At 37.9% G+C, this 20,340-nt stretch overlaps 1 protein-coding gene across 2 annotated transcripts in view; it reads left to right on the forward strand.

Moving 5' to 3' along the window:
- Positions 1–20,340, forward strand: part of MARCHF1 (membrane associated ring-CH-type finger 1) — an 889,798-nt gene that overhangs the window by 704,636 nt on the left and 164,822 nt on the right. For both annotated transcript variants that reach the window (XM_043566174.1, XM_043566194.1), the window contains exon 5: positions 19,281–19,331. In XM_043566174.1, the coding sequence (XP_043422109.1) occupies positions 19,281–19,331 (51 nt within the window). The remainder of the gene's footprint in view (positions 1–19,280; positions 19,332–20,340) is intronic.

A 20,340-nucleotide genomic window follows, 5' to 3' on the forward strand; every position in this document is an offset into this window, starting at 1 on the left:
CTTCATAGCATTGTGGTCTGAAAGTAAGCATGGTATAATTTCAATTCTTGTAAACTTATGAAGGGCTGTTTTGTGACCCAGTATATGATCTATCTTGGAGAATGTTCCATGTGCACTCGAGAAGAAAGTATATTCTGTTGCTTTGGGATGCAGAGTTCTAAATATATCTGTCAAGTCCATGTGATCCAATGTCTCATTCAGGGCCCTTGTTTCTTTATTGACTGTGTGTCTAGATGATCTATCCATTTCTGTAAGTGGTGTATTAAAGTCCCCTGCAATTACCACATTCTTATCAATAAGGTTGCTTATGTTTATGAGTAATTGTTTTATATATTTGGGGGCTCCGGTATTCGGTGCATAGACATTGATAATTGTTAGCTCTTCCTGATGGATAGACCCTGTAACTATTATATAATGTCCTTCTTCATCTCTTGTTACAGCCTTTAATTTAAAGTCTAGTTTGTCTGATATAAGTATGGCTACTCCAGCTTTCTTTTGGCTTCCAGTCGCATGATAAATAGTTCTCCATCCCCTCACTCTCAATCTAAAGGTGTCCTCAGGTCTAAAATGAGTCTCTTGTAGACAGCAAATAGATGGGTCTTGTTTTTTTATCCATTCTGATACCCTATGTCTTTTGGTTGGCGCATTTAATCCATTTACATTCAGTGTTATTATAGAAAGATACGGGTTTAGAGTCATTGTGATGTCTGTATGTTTTATGCTTATAGTGATGTCTCTGGGACTTTGTCTCACAGGGTCCCCCTTAGGATCTCTTGTAGGGCTGGTTTAGTGGTGACAAATTCCTTCAGTTTTTGTTTGTTTGGGAAGACCTTTATCTCTCCTTCTATTCTAAATGACAGACTTGCTGGATAAAGGATTCTCGGCTGCATATTTTTTCTGTCTAGCACCCTGAAAATCTCGTGCCAATTCTTTCTGGCCTGCCAAGTTTCAAAAGAGAGATCAGTCACGAGTCTTATAGGTCTCCCTTTATATGTGAGGGCACGTTTACCCCTTGCTGCTTTCAGAATTTTCTCTTTATCCTTGTATTTTGCCAGTTTCACTATGATATGTCGTGCAGAAGATCGATTCAAGTTACGTCTGAAGGGAGTTCTCTGTGCCTCTTGGATTTCCATGCCTTTTTCCTTCCCCAGTTCAGGGAAGTTCTCAGCTATGATTTCTTCAAGTACCTCTTCAGCACCTTTCCCTCTCTCTTCCTCCTCTGGGATACCAATTATGCGTATATTATTTCTTTTTAGTGTATCACTTAGTTCTCTAATTTTCCCCTCATACTCCTGGATTTTTTTATCTCTCTTTTTCTCAGCTTCCTCTTTTTCCATAACTTTATCTTCTAGTTCACCTATTCTCTCCTCTGCCTCTTCAAGCCGAGCTGTGGTGGTTTCCATTTTGTTATGCATTTCGTTTAAAGCGTTTTTCAGCTCCTCGGGACTGTTCCTTAGTCCCTTGATCTCTGTAGCAAGAGATTCTCTGCTGTCCTGTATACTGTTTTCAAGCCCAGCGATTAATTTTATGACTATTATTCTAAATTCACTTTCTGTTATATTATTTAAATCCTTTTTGATCAGCTCATTAGCTGTTGTTATTTCCTGGAGATTCTTCTGAGGGGAGTTCTTCCGCTTGGTCATTTTGGATAGTCCCTGGCATGGTGAGGACCTGCAGGGCACTTCCCCTGTGCTGTGGTGTATAACTGGAGTTGGTGGGCGGGGCCGCAGTCAGACCTGATGTCTGCCCCCAGCCCACCGCTGGGGCCACAGTCAGACTGGTGTGTGCCTTCTCTTCCCCTCTCCTAGGGGTGGGATTCACTGTGGGGTGGTGTGGCTCGTCTGGGCTACTTGCACCCTGCCAGGCTTGTGATGCTGGGGATCTGGCGTATTAGCTGGGGTGGGTAGGCAAGGTGCATGGGGGCAGGAGGGGCAGGCTTAGATCGCTTCTCCTTAGGTGATCCACTTCAGGAGGGGCCCTGTGGCAGCGGGAGGGAGTCAGATCCGCTGCTGGAGGTTTGGCTCCGCAGAAGCGCAGAGTTGGGTGTTTGCGCGGAGCGAGCAAGTTCCCTGGCAGGAACCGGTTCCCTTTGGGATTTCGGCTGGGGGATGGGCGGGGGAGATGGCGCTGGCGAGCGCCTTTGTTCCCCACCAAACTGAGCTCTGTTGTCAGGGGGCTCAGCAGCTCTCCCTCCCTTTGTCCTCCAGCCTTCCCGCTTTCTGAGCAGAGCTGTTAATTTCTGACCTCCCAGACGCTAAGTCGCGCTTGCTGTCGGAACACAGTCCGCCCGGCCCCTCCGCTTTTGCAAGCCCGACTCGGGGGCTCTGCTTGGCCGCGAGCCGGCCCTCCGCCCCGGCTCCCTCCCGCCAGTCCGTGGAGCGCGCACCGCCTCGCCGCCCTTCCTACCCTCTTCCGTGGGCCTCTCGTCTGCGTTTGGCTCCGGCGACTCGGTTCTGCTAATCCTCTGGCGGTTTTCTGGGTTATTTAGGCAGGTGTAGATGGAATCTAAGTGATCAGCAGGACGTGCAGTGAGCCCAGCGTCCTCCTAAGCCGCCATCTTGCCGCAACCCACCATGCTAAACAGTTTAGATCCCACTTTCTAGTGTGAGTCTCACAACCATCTCGAGAAGACTGTGTTATTATCAACATTCTACGAGTGCATCACTAGAAGTTCCAAGTGGATAACTGTCTTGCCCAAGGTGTACCATAAGTGGTGTAGTTGGCATTTGAGCCCAGACATCCTAGAAGATGTATCATGTATTAGTTATAATACCATATTAAGTAATAAGTCTCTAGGGCCATTCCTCATCATTTTCTCCTGGATCCAACAGAGTGCATATGTGGAAAAATGGAATTTGATTTTACTATGGCCTTTTGTGAGGTCACCTGCTTTCCTGCCCTCGATTGTTTGTCTAGTAATTACCCTAATAATAATGGACAAGAATCCTGAATTTCTTGTCTAAAGCACGAGTTCAGGTGTTTTTTTTTTTTATTGTTTAAAAAAAATAGGTTCAGGAAGGATTACCCTATAACAATGGAGAGAGGGAGAGAAAGATAAGGGAGAAAGGTTATGTTAGAGCTGTTGTAATGATTTAGAAACAATCCAGCAGTAATGTTTTTCATGCATGCATGGGATTTGCATTATGCTAAGATGGCGTGCAGGCTTTCTTCTTAAAAGAATTCCTTGGGATGTTGCTGTAAAAATTTGTAACTTCAGGGGCGCCTCGGGGGCTCAGTCGGTTAAGCCTCAGACTTAGCTCAGGTCATGATCTCACAGCTCATGAGTTTGCGCCCTGCATCAGGCTCTCTGCCGACAGCTTGGAGCCTGGAGCCTGCTTTGGATTCTGTGTCTCCCTCTCTCTCTGCATCTACCCCGCTTGCACTATGTGTGTGTGTCTGTCTCAAAAATAAATAAAGATTAAAAAAATTCTTTTTAATTTATAACTTCAGACTCCCTGCTGGGCCAATATTATGATATAACGAGAAACTGTCAAAAGTAGTCCATAAATAAATGACAGTGAGGGAAAGGTCTTAAACTTGGACAATATTCCCTTTCCTGGTATTGTGGGGGTCTTTTTTTGTCTTCTTTTGTTTTTAATGTTGATTTATTTATTTTGATAGAGAGAGCACACATAAGCAGGGGAGGGGCAGAGAATGAAGAAGAGGGAGAGAATCCCAAGCAGGTTCTATGCTTAGCACAGAGCCCTACACGGGGCTCAGTCTCACAACGAGATGATCACCTGAGCCAAAATCAAGAGTCTGAGCCACCCTAGCTCCCTACCTGGTACGATGTTCTGATCCATCTCTAGCTCATTGTGCCTATTTATCCAACTAGGAAACTCTCATATGTCTTCAGATATTTTATAGAACCAGAATTTACATACCCAAAGATAAAATTTTATCACATTTCTTTATATATTACTGACATAAGGAAGGAGGGAGAAAGAGTTGAATAATGGAGTGGGGACAAGAATAGACGTCTGGCACAAGAATGGGACAGGCTTGAAGTAGCACATCACATGTAAGTGAGGCCCTGCCATGGTGCAGAAGGAAGAATTACCAGCCTTTGCGTGGATCATAAACTTGCCGAAACATACATTTGCATAAACGTGTGTGTGTGTTTGTGTGTGTGCCGTGAAGGTTTTAGGATTTTTTAAAATTTAGTCAATTTTATTTCAAAATTTAGCAAAATACCTAAGCCTGAATTTCCCCTGACAGTGTCTTGAGAAATATATGGTCATTAAGGTGCTTTTAAAAGAATGGAAGATGAAAATGCTAATGAAAGCAACCCACCATGCAGCACATTTTAAATGGCTGGTCTCTAATATGCGGACTGTCTTACAAACATATCTCCAATTTTAAATTAAACCCATAGAAGGAAATAATATAACTCTAATACAAAAAGTGGTTTGAAAACTTGATAGATTTTCTAGGAGCTGCAGACTGAGGTAGATAAAATATGACCACCGTATCTCTAGAGCAACCTTCTAAGATCTTAATTCGATAAAAATTAAGCAAAAATTAGTAGTGATAATAACAATGATAAGGCTACACAAAGAATACTAAAGATAACCCATATCCATCAAGGTACAGAAAGAAACAGATGGCACTTCCAAATTCAATAATTTGTGAGGAATTGATAGTCTATTTGCAATGGGTGTGAGCAGAGTATATAGAAGATACAAGGGATAGCGTGGTACCCTGGCTAGAAACAACAGGAAGTATTACCACCCTACAGGCTTGAAAAGGCAAGAAGAGGGAACATTTTTCAGAACCCAGAGACACAGCAGGTTTTGTAGAGAGGGCTACTTGACAACTGCTGAGACCTCCAATTAAGGGACAGAGGCAGCCTCTGGTGATGTCTCACAGAGGGGATAATTTACACTCATTATCCTCCACTCTTATAATTTCCAACTGGGGGTCCGCATTGGTGGAATAAAATTGGAAGTCGGTGAGCAAAGCGTCTGTAATGAGATCCATCCAGGTGTGCCTCCTGGGCACAGAGCTGTGAAGAGTGGGACATAGACCTCAAGTCACCTATATACACCTGTGAATATAACATCTGGAACTCAAATGAATATATGAAGTCTTTATTACTTAAACTCTGAGATTCCAAGACAGAAAAAGGCCAAAAATTGGGGAAATGTTTAGCATTTATAAGAAAAGCAGTTAATTAACAAGGAATGTGACTTTATATAATTTTTTGCAAAAAAATTATTGAAAGGAAACTGTGGATTTTTCTTTTGACAATATTAATAAAGATTATTGTGATAGAAAGTATGATGAAAAAAAATTTATACATAGATCAATAAAAAATGCAAGAAGTTTTATAAATTATGTGTATATTCTTACAATAGTAGAGGTATGGTGAGCTTCCTGTTTTTAAATTTTTTTTTAATTTTTTTTTTCAACGTTTATTTTTGGGACAGAGAGAGACAGAGCATGAACGGGAGAGGGGCAGAGAGAGAGGGAGACACAGAATCGGAAACAGGCTCCAGGCTTCCAGCCATCAGCCCAGAGCCTGACACGGGGCTCGAACTGAGCTTCCTGTTTTTAATGTGAACATTGTCGTTATAGAACAGAATTGGGGAACAAATAAAACTGCTTATATTTCACTCTTATAGGGGTTCAACTGTTGTACACTAAACTGTTGTATGCTGACCTTACTTTATATACTGTAAAAACAAACAAACATAGCAGTAATCACCTTTTCAAACAAGCCAGTGAACTAAAACCATCACCTTCTAAATTTTAGCAGCCATTCGGTACCCCTTATTTTCTGTCTTTTCATAACTGTAAACACGTCTAAATTAAACCCTCAGGTCCTTTTCTCTGGTGCTCTGGCAATTTGGCCAATGATCACTATACTATATTATTTTTCTTTCCATCCAAACAAGATTCGGTTTGAAGCGTTTTCAGTACTGGGGTGTACAAACTTTTTAAAAAAATGTTTCCTTTTGTTCTCATGTTAGGAATTACAACTGCTGACTTGTTTAGAATGCCAAGTCCTTCATCTGTAGAGTCTTTCTTTTAGAAGAGTATACCATTAAAAAGGTATTTTTGCATGAATTTTTTGGGGAGGGAAGGGAAATTTCCATCACATGATTTTTATATTCTTTATTTCCTAGTTAATATAGTTGTTTGGCTGTCTGAATAGGTATGAGGGTTTTATTCATTATCATAATTAATAATATTAGCAAGTTTTTCAATTAAATTGGGTATTGGGAGTATGTTTGTTTTTTAAAAAAATTAAGAGTATTTTAAGTAAATTCTTTGCAGTACAAAATTTAATAATAAATTTGACCACTTACAAATATATGTCCTTTTCACTAATCTTCCTTTAGCTCTAGCAAATCCAAGCTTAATCCTAGGTCCTGCTTATACTTATATAGTGCCTTACACTGTATTTGGAACATGCTTTTTCAAAGTGTATCATATTTGTTCCACAGCTATTTTAAGAAGGTAACCATATGTTCTTATGCCCACTTTGCAAATTCAGCAAGCCAAGGCCAGAGAAGGTAGATGATTTTCCGAAGGTCACATGGTTAGTAACGGAGCTCTAATCCAAATGTCACTGTTTTTTTTCTACCAATCCTACTTGACCCAGTAATTAAGTTGATGCCTTTATGTTCCATTTACTGTACTGTCTTGGGGAATATAAACATCAAATGTTTCTTGCAGCTCTTTTACTCTCTCTCTCTCTCTCTCTCTCTCTCTGTCTCAAACACACACACACACACACGCACACACATTTATCTCTCTATGATATCTAATCTTTGATGAGTAAGACTAACTTTCCCATTTTTGTTTCTTTAATTTTCTTAATTTGATATTTTTACAAAAATATTATGAAAAACAAGTAAAACTCTACCACCCCAAAAAATTTTTTTAAAGCTAGAATATCTCCATAAGCCTCTCTACTCCCTGCAGTACTATCATGCTGTGGGACTGAGGGTAACCATTATGAGTAGATGGTGTGATAATAACCAATATTGGATGAGCATATTTTTGCTTAGTCAAAAATATATATGTAAATACATAAATATTTCTACAGGTTCTGTATATTTGATTTTAGAGAAATGAAAATGTCCTCTACATGTTATTGTTTAACTCTCTTTTTCACCTTAATAATATATTTTGGATATCATCACTTGCCAATAAATAAAGATGTAACTTCACACTTGTATTATAATTTCTGTATGCACTTCACATCCATATATAATTTTACATAAACAGGCATACACCATGCTCTTTTTATTTTTAAGGACTCTTTTCCCCCTTATCTCCTTTCTCCTCTTCCACTGGACTCTCCCTCTGCCCTCTCACTCTTGCCCCAAGAAACTCATGTTATCATACTCATGAGTATCCCTTTTTCTATTTTTTTAATGTTTATTTATTTTTAGAGAGAGAGAGAGAGAGATCATGAGCCAGAGAGGGGCAGAGAGAGAGGGAGAGACAGAATCCCAAGCAGGTTCCATGCTGTCACTGCAGAGCCTGACATGGGACTCCATTGCAAGAACAGTGAAATCATGACCTGAGCCGAAATCAAGAGTCATACTTAACTGCCATGACTTTTGCTATGCTCATATAGTCATACACAAATACATGTCTACACATAAATATATGCACACATAGACACTTGTAGAAGTACTGTCCTTATATGTTTTCCAAATAATCATATTATACAACTTCTCTTTTTACTTTTTGGACTCAATCTTATCTTGTGGAAAATTCCTTTTGGACAAATGGCAAGGAGCTGATTCATTCTATTTCATAATGGCATAATATTCCAAAGCGTGGCTCTGCTATAACTTATTTAATCATTTCTCTGTTGGTGAGCATTGTTTACTCCATTAGTCAGGATCTAGTCAGGAGAGAGAAACCAGACTTTGGTTTTTATATAGAAAACTTAATGTAAAGATTTATTGGCTAGTCTGGGTGAACAAAGGAAAGAAACTGGATTATTTATAGCTTGAAAAAGGGGTCCAATGGAATTGAAACTCAAACTTTTGAAGAAGGAGCCAGCGGGCTGGTGTTGGGATCTAAAGAGTGTGGCATCTGTTTCTGAGGCTGTTAGAAAAACTGCACACTGTCCTTGGCTACTGCTCCAGGAGGTGATCCCAGCTACTAGAGTAAAGAAGCATTTCTAGGATGATACTCACACAAGAAGTGGAGAAGAAGCCAATGGAAAGCAAACAGGACTGAGCAAATCCCGTTTTCCTTTTCCAGCCTTCCAAGTTCCCCTGTAGTGCCCCTCTTAGCAGAGAGTCAGAGGGAGTGGGGTGAGGAAACAGAAATGTGGTTTGCAATGCCCCAACTCCAGAGTAGAATTTAGGAGGGTGGGCTTAAAGCTTCGAGAACAAATAAACATTAAAAAAAGAAAAAAAAAAGAGCACCGAACAGTGGGTCAAAGGACGTCGGTTCTGGTCACAGCTCTTTCATTGACTGCCTCTATGACCTCGAGCAAAGGCATACCACATCTCAGAGCCTCCAGTTCCACATTCTAGAAGTCTCTTGTGGAACACAGCTTGTCAATCAGGAAACAATGAAATTGGACTAAGTATTAATTGACATTAGAAAATTAGTTAATTTCATTTAAAAAATTTAAAAAAAATAAAACTTCGAGAACATTAACTTAACAACTGGCACGTCTTTATTGCCAAGATGGGTTTTTGGGGTTTTTTTTTTTTCAATTAAGAACAGAACTGTATTTTTTTTTAAATTTTTTTTTCAACGTTTATTTATTTTTGGGACAGAGAGAGACAGAGCATGAACGGGGGAGGGGCAGAGAGAGAGGGAGACACAGGATCGGAAACAGGCTCTGAGCCATCAGCCCAGAGCCCGACGGGGCTTGAACCCACAGACCGCGAGATCGTGACCTGGCTGAAGTCGGACGCTTAACTGACTGCGCCACCCAGGCGCCCCTAGAACAGAACTGTATTTAAGTGGCCTTATTTGCATATTCGTATGAACCAGTGCTTTTATTTCTCTGGGACAGATTCCCAGCAGTGAGATTACTGCATAAAGTGATATTTTTAATTTTAACAGATGTTGCCAGATGTTTTTGCAAATGATCCTGCAAAAATTCATACTTCTCCTAGCAATTTTTGAGAGTACTCTTTCTTATTCTCCCCACCAGCACTGGAAGCTATCACTCTATTCAATCTTTCTAACATGATGAGTGTAAAGCAATGCCTTGTTTTTACTCTAATTAGCATTTTTCTGACAGCTTGTGATTTTAAGCATCTTACTATATGTTTATTAACAATCTGCAATCTTTTTTCTGTGAATTTCTATTCCTATCTTTCACTTAATTTTATTTTCTATCGGATTTCTTCTGTTGCCTTTTTCATGAATATACAAAAATCTCTCTGCATATTACAGAAATTGAACTTTATCAATCTTCTATTTTGTGCTTGTTTATAATGTTACTGTTTGTTTATTCACTCTAATTTTTGTGTTCTTTACAGACATAATATAATCAAATATCACTTATAGCTTCTGGTTCTCGTATTAGTTATATATAGACCTCCCCCACCCCTAGATTGAATTTATAATTTAAGCTTATGTCAAATATGTTTTTAATTTTTTATATTCAAGACTTTGTTCCACCTGGAATCTATGACTGTATATGCCATTTATTTTATTTTTTTTAGTTTACTCATTTTGAAAGAGAGAGAACAGGGGAGGGGTAGAGAGAGAATCCCAAGCAGGCTCCACACTGTCATCATTGAGCTTGACACAGGGCTCGAGACCACAAACTGATAGATCATGACCTGAGCCAAGGTCAAGAGTCAGACGCTTCACTGACTGAGCCACCCCAGGTACCTCTGTATATGCTATTCAGTATGGGTTTGATTTTTTTTTCCATGTATATAGTCAGTTGTCCAGAAGCATTTATTATGACAACTTTCCTTTCAATATTGATTTGAAATACCAATTTTGTTATATGTGAGACTCTTTGATCTGCTTCTGGATTTTCTATTCTGGATTTCACTGGATTTCCTTTTGGCCAATTCTTATGCCAATGCCATATTGACTTAATCACAGTGGGTTAATATGGACAATGCCTAGCATTTGGAAACCTTTTTAAAATTAATTTCTTGGCTATTCTCCAGCATTTCTTTTTCTATATGTGTTCCTTAAGATAATTTTATCTATCTCCTTTCTGCTTCAGAAAGGAAGAAATAAACCCCATTAGAGATTAATTTGAACTACATTCTATTTATATCCCATTTTGTAGAAGATGTATATTTTATGAAATTATCTTCCCATCAAAAAGTGGTGCTTTCATTTTTTCAGTTCATGATCTCCTCAGTACAATTTTGTAATTTATGTTTTAATAAGATTTTATAATTTATTTGTTAAATTTATTCTTAAGTATTTTATGGCTTTTGTTTTTATTATTACATTTCTGGGTATTTATTGCTGGAAGGGAAAAAGCTATTGATCTTGTAGTATTTCTATTAAGATAGGCTAAACCATCACAAGAAATAAATCCAAAAAATGTGATGGCTCCAAAGAAATACAAGTTTATTTCTTTTCCGTGAAAGTTTAGAGTGTATGTTCCAAACTGGCTGAGGGCTCTTCACCATGTGGTCATTCGAGGACTCTGGAGAATTCAGCTCTACTCTACTTAATATGTGGCTTCCTGGCTTGCTCTGATAGTCACCGTCTTAGCACCGAGCAATAGAAAAAGAAATTGTAGATTTATGGGACACGCAGGAAACTGACAATTGTGAACTCTGTTCACATCTCACTGGAGGGAATTTAGTTATAGGCAACCTATAATTGAAAGAAATGCTAGGAGACACAGTGTGACTGGAAAGAAATATACCCAGTTGCCATTCTGTTTTTGCAGAAGAAAGGATGATGCATTTTAGGAAATGTAATAGACTCTGCCATGGTATAATTATCCTATATCTAGCCATTATACTAAAGTCTCATTAATTCTCATAGTTTTCTTCTTTAAAAGGTACACTTAGGGGCTCCTGGGTGGCACAGTCGGTTAAGCGTCCGACTTCAGCCAGGTCACGATCTCGCAGTCCGTGAGTTCGAGCCCCGCGTCGGGCTCTGGGCTGATGGCTCAGAGCCTGGAGCCTGTTTCCGATTCTGTGTCTCCCTCTCTCTCTGCCCCTCCCCCGTTCATGCTCTGTCTCTCTCTGTCCCAAAAATAAATAAACATTGAAAAAAAAATTAAAAAAAAAAGGTACACTTGGAATTTCTATCATATCCATAAGAGATTGCTTTGTTTTGCTCCTTCCTTTCAATATTTTTCCCACCAAATATTTTATTTTATTGTTGTTACATGTGTTAGAAACTCTAAGATGAGTTGAATAGTAATAGCAAGAGCAAACATCCCTAACAGAATTTCATAGTTCTTGTATTTTATCATTTAGAATAATTTTTGGCATTGATTTTAAAATCTTGTCTTTATCACTTTAAAAGATTTCCTCCAATTCTTATTGTACTTAGCACTTACATGGTAGTAAGACTGCAGAGGTTTGTCAATTATCTTTTTGGCATATAAGATCATTATATTTGTCTCTTTCAATGTTTTAATCTAATGAAATATTGACATATTTCCTGAAAAAGAAATGTCTGGAATAAATCTTATTTATTCTGTTCCTCATGCATTTTTGGATGCACTGCTGGTGTATCAAAGATGCATACTACGATTTAGATATATGCTAATATTTTTAAAGAAGTTTTGCATCTCACTCAGGTGAGTGCCATGCTACAGGTGGAGGCTGAAGGCAGATTTGAGTTTTAGAGAAATTATGGAATGTGACATTCTTTGTGTGCCAATATTTTGGACTAAAATTCATAAACATCACACACATTTAGATAAAAGAAGTTAGGAATGCCTGGGTGGCTCAGTTGGTAAGTAAATGACTCTTGATTTCAGCTCAGGTCATGATCTCACAGTTTGTGGGACTGAGCCCCACGTCGGGTTCTGCACTGACAGGACGGAGCCTGCTTGGGATTCTCTCTCTCTCCTCTCTCTCTGCCCCCACCCCGGTCATGCTCTTCCTCTCTCTCAAAATAAATAAACTTTAATAAAATATAAGGAAGCTGGAGGAATTCCTATGAACACAGCACAAGAGATAGCAGAGTTTTGAAAGAAGAAGAATAAAAGGCAAATGTACTAGTAGCAATGGGAAAGAAAGAATAACAAATAGAAATAAAACAAATCATATGCATTAGGGTCCTCCAGAAAAACCAAACCAATAGGAAATATAGGATATAGATAGATTAGATAGATAGATAGATAGATAGATATGTCTATGTCTATATCTATGTCTATATCTATATCTATATGTATATCTACACACACACACACACACACACACACACACACACAGAGGGAGAGAGAGATCTATAGAGTGGGCGAGTAGGCTGGAGACTCAGGGAGTGTTAGTTCTAGCCCAAAGGCAGTTCTGCTGGCAGAATTAGCAGAATTCATTCTTGTTCTGAAGAGGTCAGTTTTTGTTCTATTAAGGCATTCAACTGATTGGGTAAGATTTATCCACATTATACAGTGTAATCTGCTTTACTCAAAGTCCACTGATGTAAATGTTAATCTCATCCAAAAAACACTTTCAAAGAAACATCCAGAAGAATGTTTGATTAAACATATCGGCACTATGGCCCAGCCAAGTTGACACATAAAATTAACCATTATATCCCCTGAATGCCAGGGCAATTTCCATTTATCTGTGTAAGAGACCTTCAGTTGTAAATACTTGAGAATCTACTTTAGAGATCACTTGCTATGTAAAACAGAAGAGAAGATGTTAGGTTATTGAAAATATTTTGAAGCAATAGATACATCTATACTTAAGGTTCTAATGCAAAAATTTAAAGGATGAAAAATGAAAAACTTTCAAATAGTGGAAAAATCTGAAAGCTGATTTTAAAAGGATGTATCATATAAAGAGCTTGTGTAAGTTATTCAGTTTTTCCTAAAACTGAGAACAAGGGGCAAGAATGGAGTCAAGGGATCATAGACCAGCACAATAGAGGTATTTCTCTCCCACCTCACTCTTTCACCAAAAGCTAACTTGGCCCTCTCTTCTCCTTCTCAGCATCTAGAATCTAAGAGTCAGAGGAAATGAAACTAATTCATTGTACTTTACCAAGGCGGCCCCCCAACTGATATTTGACAAGGGCCTTAGAAATATTCTCTGTTGGTGGTGCAGTCGGTTAAGCGTCCGATTTCAGCCAGGTCAGGATCTCGCGGTCCGTGAGTTTGAGCCCCGCGTCAGGCTCTGAGCTGATGGCTCAGAGCCTGGAGCCTGTTTCCGATCCTGTGTCTCCCTCTCTCTCTGCCCCTCCCCCGTTCATGCTCTGTCTCTCTCTGTCCCAAAAATAAATAAACGTTAAAAAAAAAAAAAGAAATATTCTCTGTTGGGTATCATGAGCCAAAATACCCTCAACTAAGTCCCCAACAAGTGCAGGTCTTGAAATATGCCAAAAATTTGACATATTAAAAAATATAGTGTGACCTTCACTGGCATTATCACACATCTTTGTTCTACTGAATGACTATAGACTGAGACAGTAAACTGGCTCTTATTGTGTGAAATACTCTAAGAAATATCTCCATCAGATTTGTCTCCACATGGCTTCCTTGAACTGCCAAAAAGTTACAGCTTATATTATTGTTCTTCAGTTTTTCAATCCAGATTTCAGATTGCTCAATTAAGACTAAAGCATAGTTTCCTTTTCCTTCTGTATTTCTTTTTGGGTACTGTCTTAACACATTATGCAAGATTAATAACATGAATTTGGGAACTTTATGTATCTATCGTCAAGAATAATGTAAATAAAATTGAAATTACGTGTTCTTTAAAAATGAGGTACAACTGGGGCGCCTGGGTGGCTCAGTTGGTTAAGCATCCAATTTCAGCTCAGGTCATTATCTCACAGCTTGGGAGTTGGAGCCCCAAGTCGGGCTCTGTGCTGACAGCTCAGAGCCTGGAGCCTCTGCAGATTCTGTGTCTTTCTCTCTCTGTCTGCCCCTCCCCTGCTCACACTCTGTCTCTCTCTGTCTTTCAAAAATAAATAAACATTAAAAAAATTTTTTTTTAAAAAATGAGGTACAACTTACTTGGAAATCATCATGCCCTTATTCTTTTTAGGGCATGTAGACTTCTATTTACTTATCTAATTGCTTGTTAATTACTGTATGTATTCAAGTAGACTTCTATTTACTTATCTAATCCCTTCTTTGTTAATTACTGTATCTATTTAAGTTTTTCTCTTCTTAAATAAATTCTGACAACTTTTACTTTGCTAGAATATGGTTGATTTTTTTCTAGGTTTTCAGATTTGTTGCAATAACATTACGTGTAGCTTTCTTTTACAATTTTTCTAATTTTTCTGTGTCTTTGGTCATTTATCCTTTCTTATCTTATCTATTCCTGCTTTCTCTTTCCCTTGATAAGCCTTACTAGAAATTCATCTATTTTGTAATTATTCTCAGGGACCTGCCTTAAGAAAATGTTTCTGTATTATTCTTATTTTATCTATTTAATGAGTTTTAGCTTTTATAATTGATTACTTTCATTTTTCTACGTTCTTTTATTTTGTTTAATTACTGTTTTCTTTAATATGGAAAGCATTTACAGTTATAAATTTTATCTGGATATAGCTTTTGCTGTGTTCTCTATAAGTCTTAGCATATTATTTCCAAGAGTTTCTGGCTATAATTTTGCAAAGACTTTTATTTCATTGAACCAAGCATTATCTAAAAATGTGTTAATTAATGGTGATTAAGATTTATTAGTCACATTTCAAGTTTTTATTTCTAATTTTATTGGTTCAATATCAAAAGAAGTGCCCTATAAATCTCTATTTGAAGTTTTTTTTGTTAAGGTACTGTTTGAGGGTACATGAATTTTACATCTTTCATAGACATTAAAACACAGTATTTTTCACTTAGTGGACATGAGATTTTAAAATATATCTATTAATCAAGTTTTTATTGCATACAATTTCTCTGTGTTTTTTTTTTTTTTTCATTTATAAACCACATTGCTTTCAAAGACTTTTATTACAGGTTTTAATTACCTTAGTAAAAATACTTCCATTTTCTACTTAGAATTCTTCAGGTGACCTTCAAATTTGCCTCATTTCTTTTTCTTCTTTCAAATATTCTTGATTTTTAGCCTGGACATGGGTAGGGGGTGGAGGTGAGGGGGACCAAGGAAAAAATCTAGAGAATAACATTGTATCAGTGAAATGTGTGAATCTTTTTCTGGTTTCTTCACTCAGGCAGGAATTTTTTTTTGTTTGTTTTGTTTTTTTCCTTAAGTTCACATAAAACAACCTCCTTCAAGCTTCCTTACTGCCCTCTTCTGATCAATGGTACAATATATAGAATATCCATGTGTAGATACGTACATGTCCAGCCATATTGTATATTCTTTAACACAGAGTATTGCCTTTTGAAGGAACTATGTCATTTTCCTCAGATTATAACATTAAAAATGTGTTAAAACAATTTAGTAATGATTTTCTCATTTGGTAATCATTTTTCCTTTCTGGTAATAAAAATCCAGCCATGTTTAGTAAGATCAAATTTGAAAAACAATCATTATACTAATAATAATCACAGAACAAAACTAACAATGTCAGATATATTTATATCAAACAAAACTTAGAAACTTCTTGTCGATATTAAAAAGCACTTCTGAAATTAGAAGTCAAACTCTATGCATACTGTGAATGGTCTGCTAAAACCAGTCTGCTAAGATAGCTACTCAACATTACTGATTGATGATCCCATACTTTTCTTGCAGACTTGTCTGAAGCTCTTGTTGGTTCCAACTTTTAGTCCCCTAAAAGGTCACTATAATTTGAGTACCAGTAAGTTACATTAGAATCTAAGACAGCTTCTATTTAATGTAAGGTAAAGAATTTCAACTGATCATAATGAGGTATGACAACCGTATTTGACTAATCTATGAAGAAGAATTTGTCATTGCAATGGTAATGGGACAATCCACCCAATTAATTAGTAGCAAATGAAACAGATAGCTTTGGAAGTTTTCCAAGAGCAAAAGTGCTTCTGGTGCTTTGCTTCAAAGGCAGAGCAAACCCAACTTCCTTACTTGGGTAGAGAAAAATTTGATTTTTCATTCTTACATTTTGTATGCCAGAATCTAATCCACAATAGAGGCAAAATTGCAGGACAGAGAAACGAGGATGTTTGTGTTTAAATTATGAGTCTAGTAAACTGTGATGATCATCATGATTTTTGAGGGAGCTCTTTGGGTGTTTCCTCTACTTGTGAATAGTAATTGAAATAGTATAACCTTGCAAACTATAAAATGTTTTCATGTAGAGCTCATTTGCTTCTTCCAACAATCCCCAGGGTATTATCTCCTCCATGTTATAGTGAAGACACAGGTTACAGTGAGGAAAGTCCTGGCTTGTCAAACTGTGATCTTGCCAGAACCAGTGCATTACCACAGGGCAAATTGCAAGTAGGGCTCTCCCTCTCCAAAGCTGCCAGCACAGCACTCGTGTGTGCCCTCTGTCCCCTGTATTAACTGGAATGGACACAACAGGGAGCTTAGCTCTGGCAAAAAAAAAAGTAAACTTTGCCTAAACTCCTTTATTTCTTGCAATACCTAATCTTGTGTTAGGAGAAAATAGAACCAATGGATCTCAAGTTAAAAGATTTCTTGAAGTACTAAATAATCAAGAAGATGCTTCTCCCTATTAGATTTGGGGATGCTGGTGACAAGTATGGGAATTATCTGCTTATTATAACCTTACGCTGAACTCATTCACAACTGTGGAGGGAATCTGACTCTCCTTGTTTTTATCTGAAAACACCACAAAGTCCTATTTGGTTTGCAAAATTAAGTTATCTGATGTAGTGTTAAATTTCTGTGGTACCTCTGGGCTCTTGTTGAAGCACCTTTCAGTCCTAGTTCCTTAATTATGTTTTCACATACCATGGAAATATGGAAAACATAACAAAACAACTACTACACAAAATTCTTCCCTGTCTATTATTTTATGTGACTTATTTCCGTCTGTTCTAAACAATAGTGTGTCAGAATCCTGCATTTCACTCAGAAGGGAAGATGGATTAGTTTTGTTTTCTGGTATCTAGAAGAGGAGCTGAGATGTCAGGAGAAAAGTACCTCTCTCCATCACCAGAGGAAGCTAATCAAGGAAAAATGGCTGCTGGCAGTACATACATTAATCTCCAGCTGGATCACGGGGCTGTTATGAGGTGTAACTAATCGTATCGTTGTGACTCATCTTGGTCTGTAATAACACGCTCCACAGTGACATCAGTGGTTGTATGAGATGGATGTTGCATGTAAAGGAAAAAATACTATTCAGCTGGAATATGTGCAAGCCTGCACACGACACAGTGACAATTTGCAGTAAATGCATCTACTGTTTCTCCACAATAACATTTGCCTTATCCTGTCATCGCTGTGTTGCTGAAACTGTCTCTAGCAGTCATCATGGGGCAATTTCAGACCTGCAGGTTGTTAGAACATCTTAGTTCTCAAAAACAACCTCTGTCAAGATGCACTGTCGTTGTCTACACAGGTCCACTTTGGCACCAGGTCTAGATGCTCAGAAAATTTCTTAAAAGAATATTAAGGTGTTAATTCAGATCCTTCACAAACTCCTGGTTTCCAGAACAGCTCCTTCCAACATCTTCTCTACAGAAGGAAAGGTGTACTGTGATCTCTTGGTACATGTAAAATTCATAATACCCATGCATTGTGATTTGTCAGTCAATTATCCACTAGCCGATAATCGGCAGAGTAGAATGAGCAACCAGACTGGACTGGACAGAAGGCCTCAGGCTGACTCCAGCTTGAGCATGAGCACTGCCATTGCTGGGAAAAGAATGCTTCTGGGTTTCAAAAGAAGGGCTCCACTTTCTAAGGTCTCTCTCTACCTTAAAATTGTACAGTTTTCTTAAAATATTCAAAAGCTTTTCTCATGCTTTTCTACTAAATTGGATATCCTTTAAGAGGCAAGAACTGAGGGTATACTTTTTTTAGTGTATTTTTAAGTTTTAGATTTTAAAATAATTTTTAAAGGTTTTTAACTTAATTGTTTTAAATTTAAAACTATCTTCGAAATTTTTACATTTGATTGTTTTAACATTTTTCTTTTAATTTTTTTTCAACGTTTATTTATTTTTGGGACAGAGAGAGACAGAGCATGAACGGGGGAGGGGCGGAGAGAGAGGGAGACACAGGATCGGAAACAGGCTCCAGGCTCTGAGCCATCAGCCCAGAGACTGACGCGGGGCTCGAACTCCCGAATCGCGAGATCGTGACCTGGCTGAAGTCGGACGCTTAACCGACTGCGCCACCCAGGCGCCCCAACATTTATTTATTTTTGAGAGACAGAGAGAGACAGAGTGTGAGCCAGGGAGGAGCAGAGAGAGAGGGAGACACAGAATCCAAAGCAGGCTCCAGGCTTCCAGCTGTCAGCACAGAGCCTGACACGGGGCTCAAGCTCATGAACTGGGAGATCATGACCTAAGCTGAAGTCAGAGCCTTATCCAACTGAGCTACCCAGGCCCCTCTAAATTTTTACATTTTAAAAGTGAAATAACAGAGGGCGATCTGGGTGGCTCAGTGGGTTAAGCATCTCACTTCGGCCCAGGTCATGATCCATGGTTCATGGGTTTAAGCCCCACATTGGGCTCTCTGCTGTCAGCACAGAGACTGCTTCAATCCTCTGTCCCCCACTCTCTAAGTCCTTCCCCGGCTTGCATGCACACTGTCTCTCCCAAAAATAAATAAACTTAAAAAAAATAGAACAAAAGTAAAATGACAGAAAAGATGAATAAAGATGTATTTTAAAATAACAGGAGTTAGATGTATGCACCATGTACCTGGTGTGCAATATTTACTGACATTAGAAACAGAATTTACTTAGAATGTCCTTGTAGCAAAAATGAAAGAGGAAATAATGGAATATATATCCATTTTCTAATTTATTTCAAAGGAACTGCATACATTTTTTCTAGAGAAATAAGCATTCCCTGGACATAAATACTCCTAGAAGGTGATGCTAATTGAAACATTTTCACAAGGACACTGATCTGTACTAAAGAAATAAAATTTGGTAAGACAAGAACCATTGTGTGTAAGCAATTTGTATATTTATCAGTCAGAACAATATAGAGAACATTTAGACGTTGGTCTGTGCTGGGCTTTCTTTTTTCCACAGTAAAGACTATTGCTAAATTCTTAATCAATGTCTGTAATTTTATTTTTCAGAATGACAAATCCCCAGGGCGATCTGCAAGTCGATCAAGTAATATTTCAAAAGTAAGTAAACTGTATTTATTTGTTTGTTTATTGACTTTCATGTTTTATGAGTTTCAGTAAATATTTTATAATGTTTAACCTAGAATTGTTATCTGTGAGCAGTACACAAATATGACTTGTTAATGGTTTTGACTCTTTTAAGCTTTTGCTGTGATGAGGGGCACGATTTCATGATTTCACACCACAAACATTTTGTTTGTTTGTTCACAGACACATTTAGTTTCATTTCAACAAAATGAGTTATTTTTCCTTTTCAATACTATATGCAAAAGATAACTTGATACTTTTGGAGTGTCATAAAAAGTATTTTTTTTCTCTCATTTCAAGCATCACAGAGCTGTCACATACCCAACTTGAAATTGTATCAACATTCATGGTACAATTTCCATGAATTCAGTTTTTCTACAAGTTTAGGCTCAACTATGCTGGTATTTAACCAGGACAGGTCTTAGAAATGACTTACTTTAAGGCATTAGTTTGGTCATATTTGTTTTATAGAGTCAATGGATGAAGAAAACAAAATACTCCCTAAACTGTCTTAATTCTAAGCAAAACACCAGAATGTCAAAAAAAAAAAAAATTATGGCACGGCAGAGATACTCTAGATTTTTATTTTGCCTAGAAAACAAAATTAAGGGCTATTCTCTAAAATGAGACACAATGTAATATATAGACTCTGTGTTTGGGGGAGTAAGAAGTCATTTAGAGCCATTTATCAAATTGGAAAATTATGTCTTCCAAAAACGTAATTCAGACAAAGATAGATTTACCATGAATAGAGTTTGGTCTGCAGGGCCACTCACTTGCCAGCACCCTCTATGGCCCTGAACTTAATTTTGCATATGTAATTTTATATTCTTTTCCTTCAGAGGAGCCCCCCAAATAGTTGTCAACTACAGGCACTATAGAACATAGATCCACATCCAATTTAGGGAAGTGTTTTGTTTTCAGAAACAAAGAACTTTATTACTCATTGGAAAAATAGCAGTAGCCGAGTATCAGGACTTTC

This window comes from Prionailurus bengalensis, chromosome B1 (assembly GCF_016509475.1).
Source record: "Prionailurus bengalensis isolate Pbe53 chromosome B1, Fcat_Pben_1.1_paternal_pri, whole genome shotgun sequence".
NCBI lineage: Eukaryota > Metazoa > Chordata > Mammalia > Carnivora > Felidae > Prionailurus > Prionailurus bengalensis.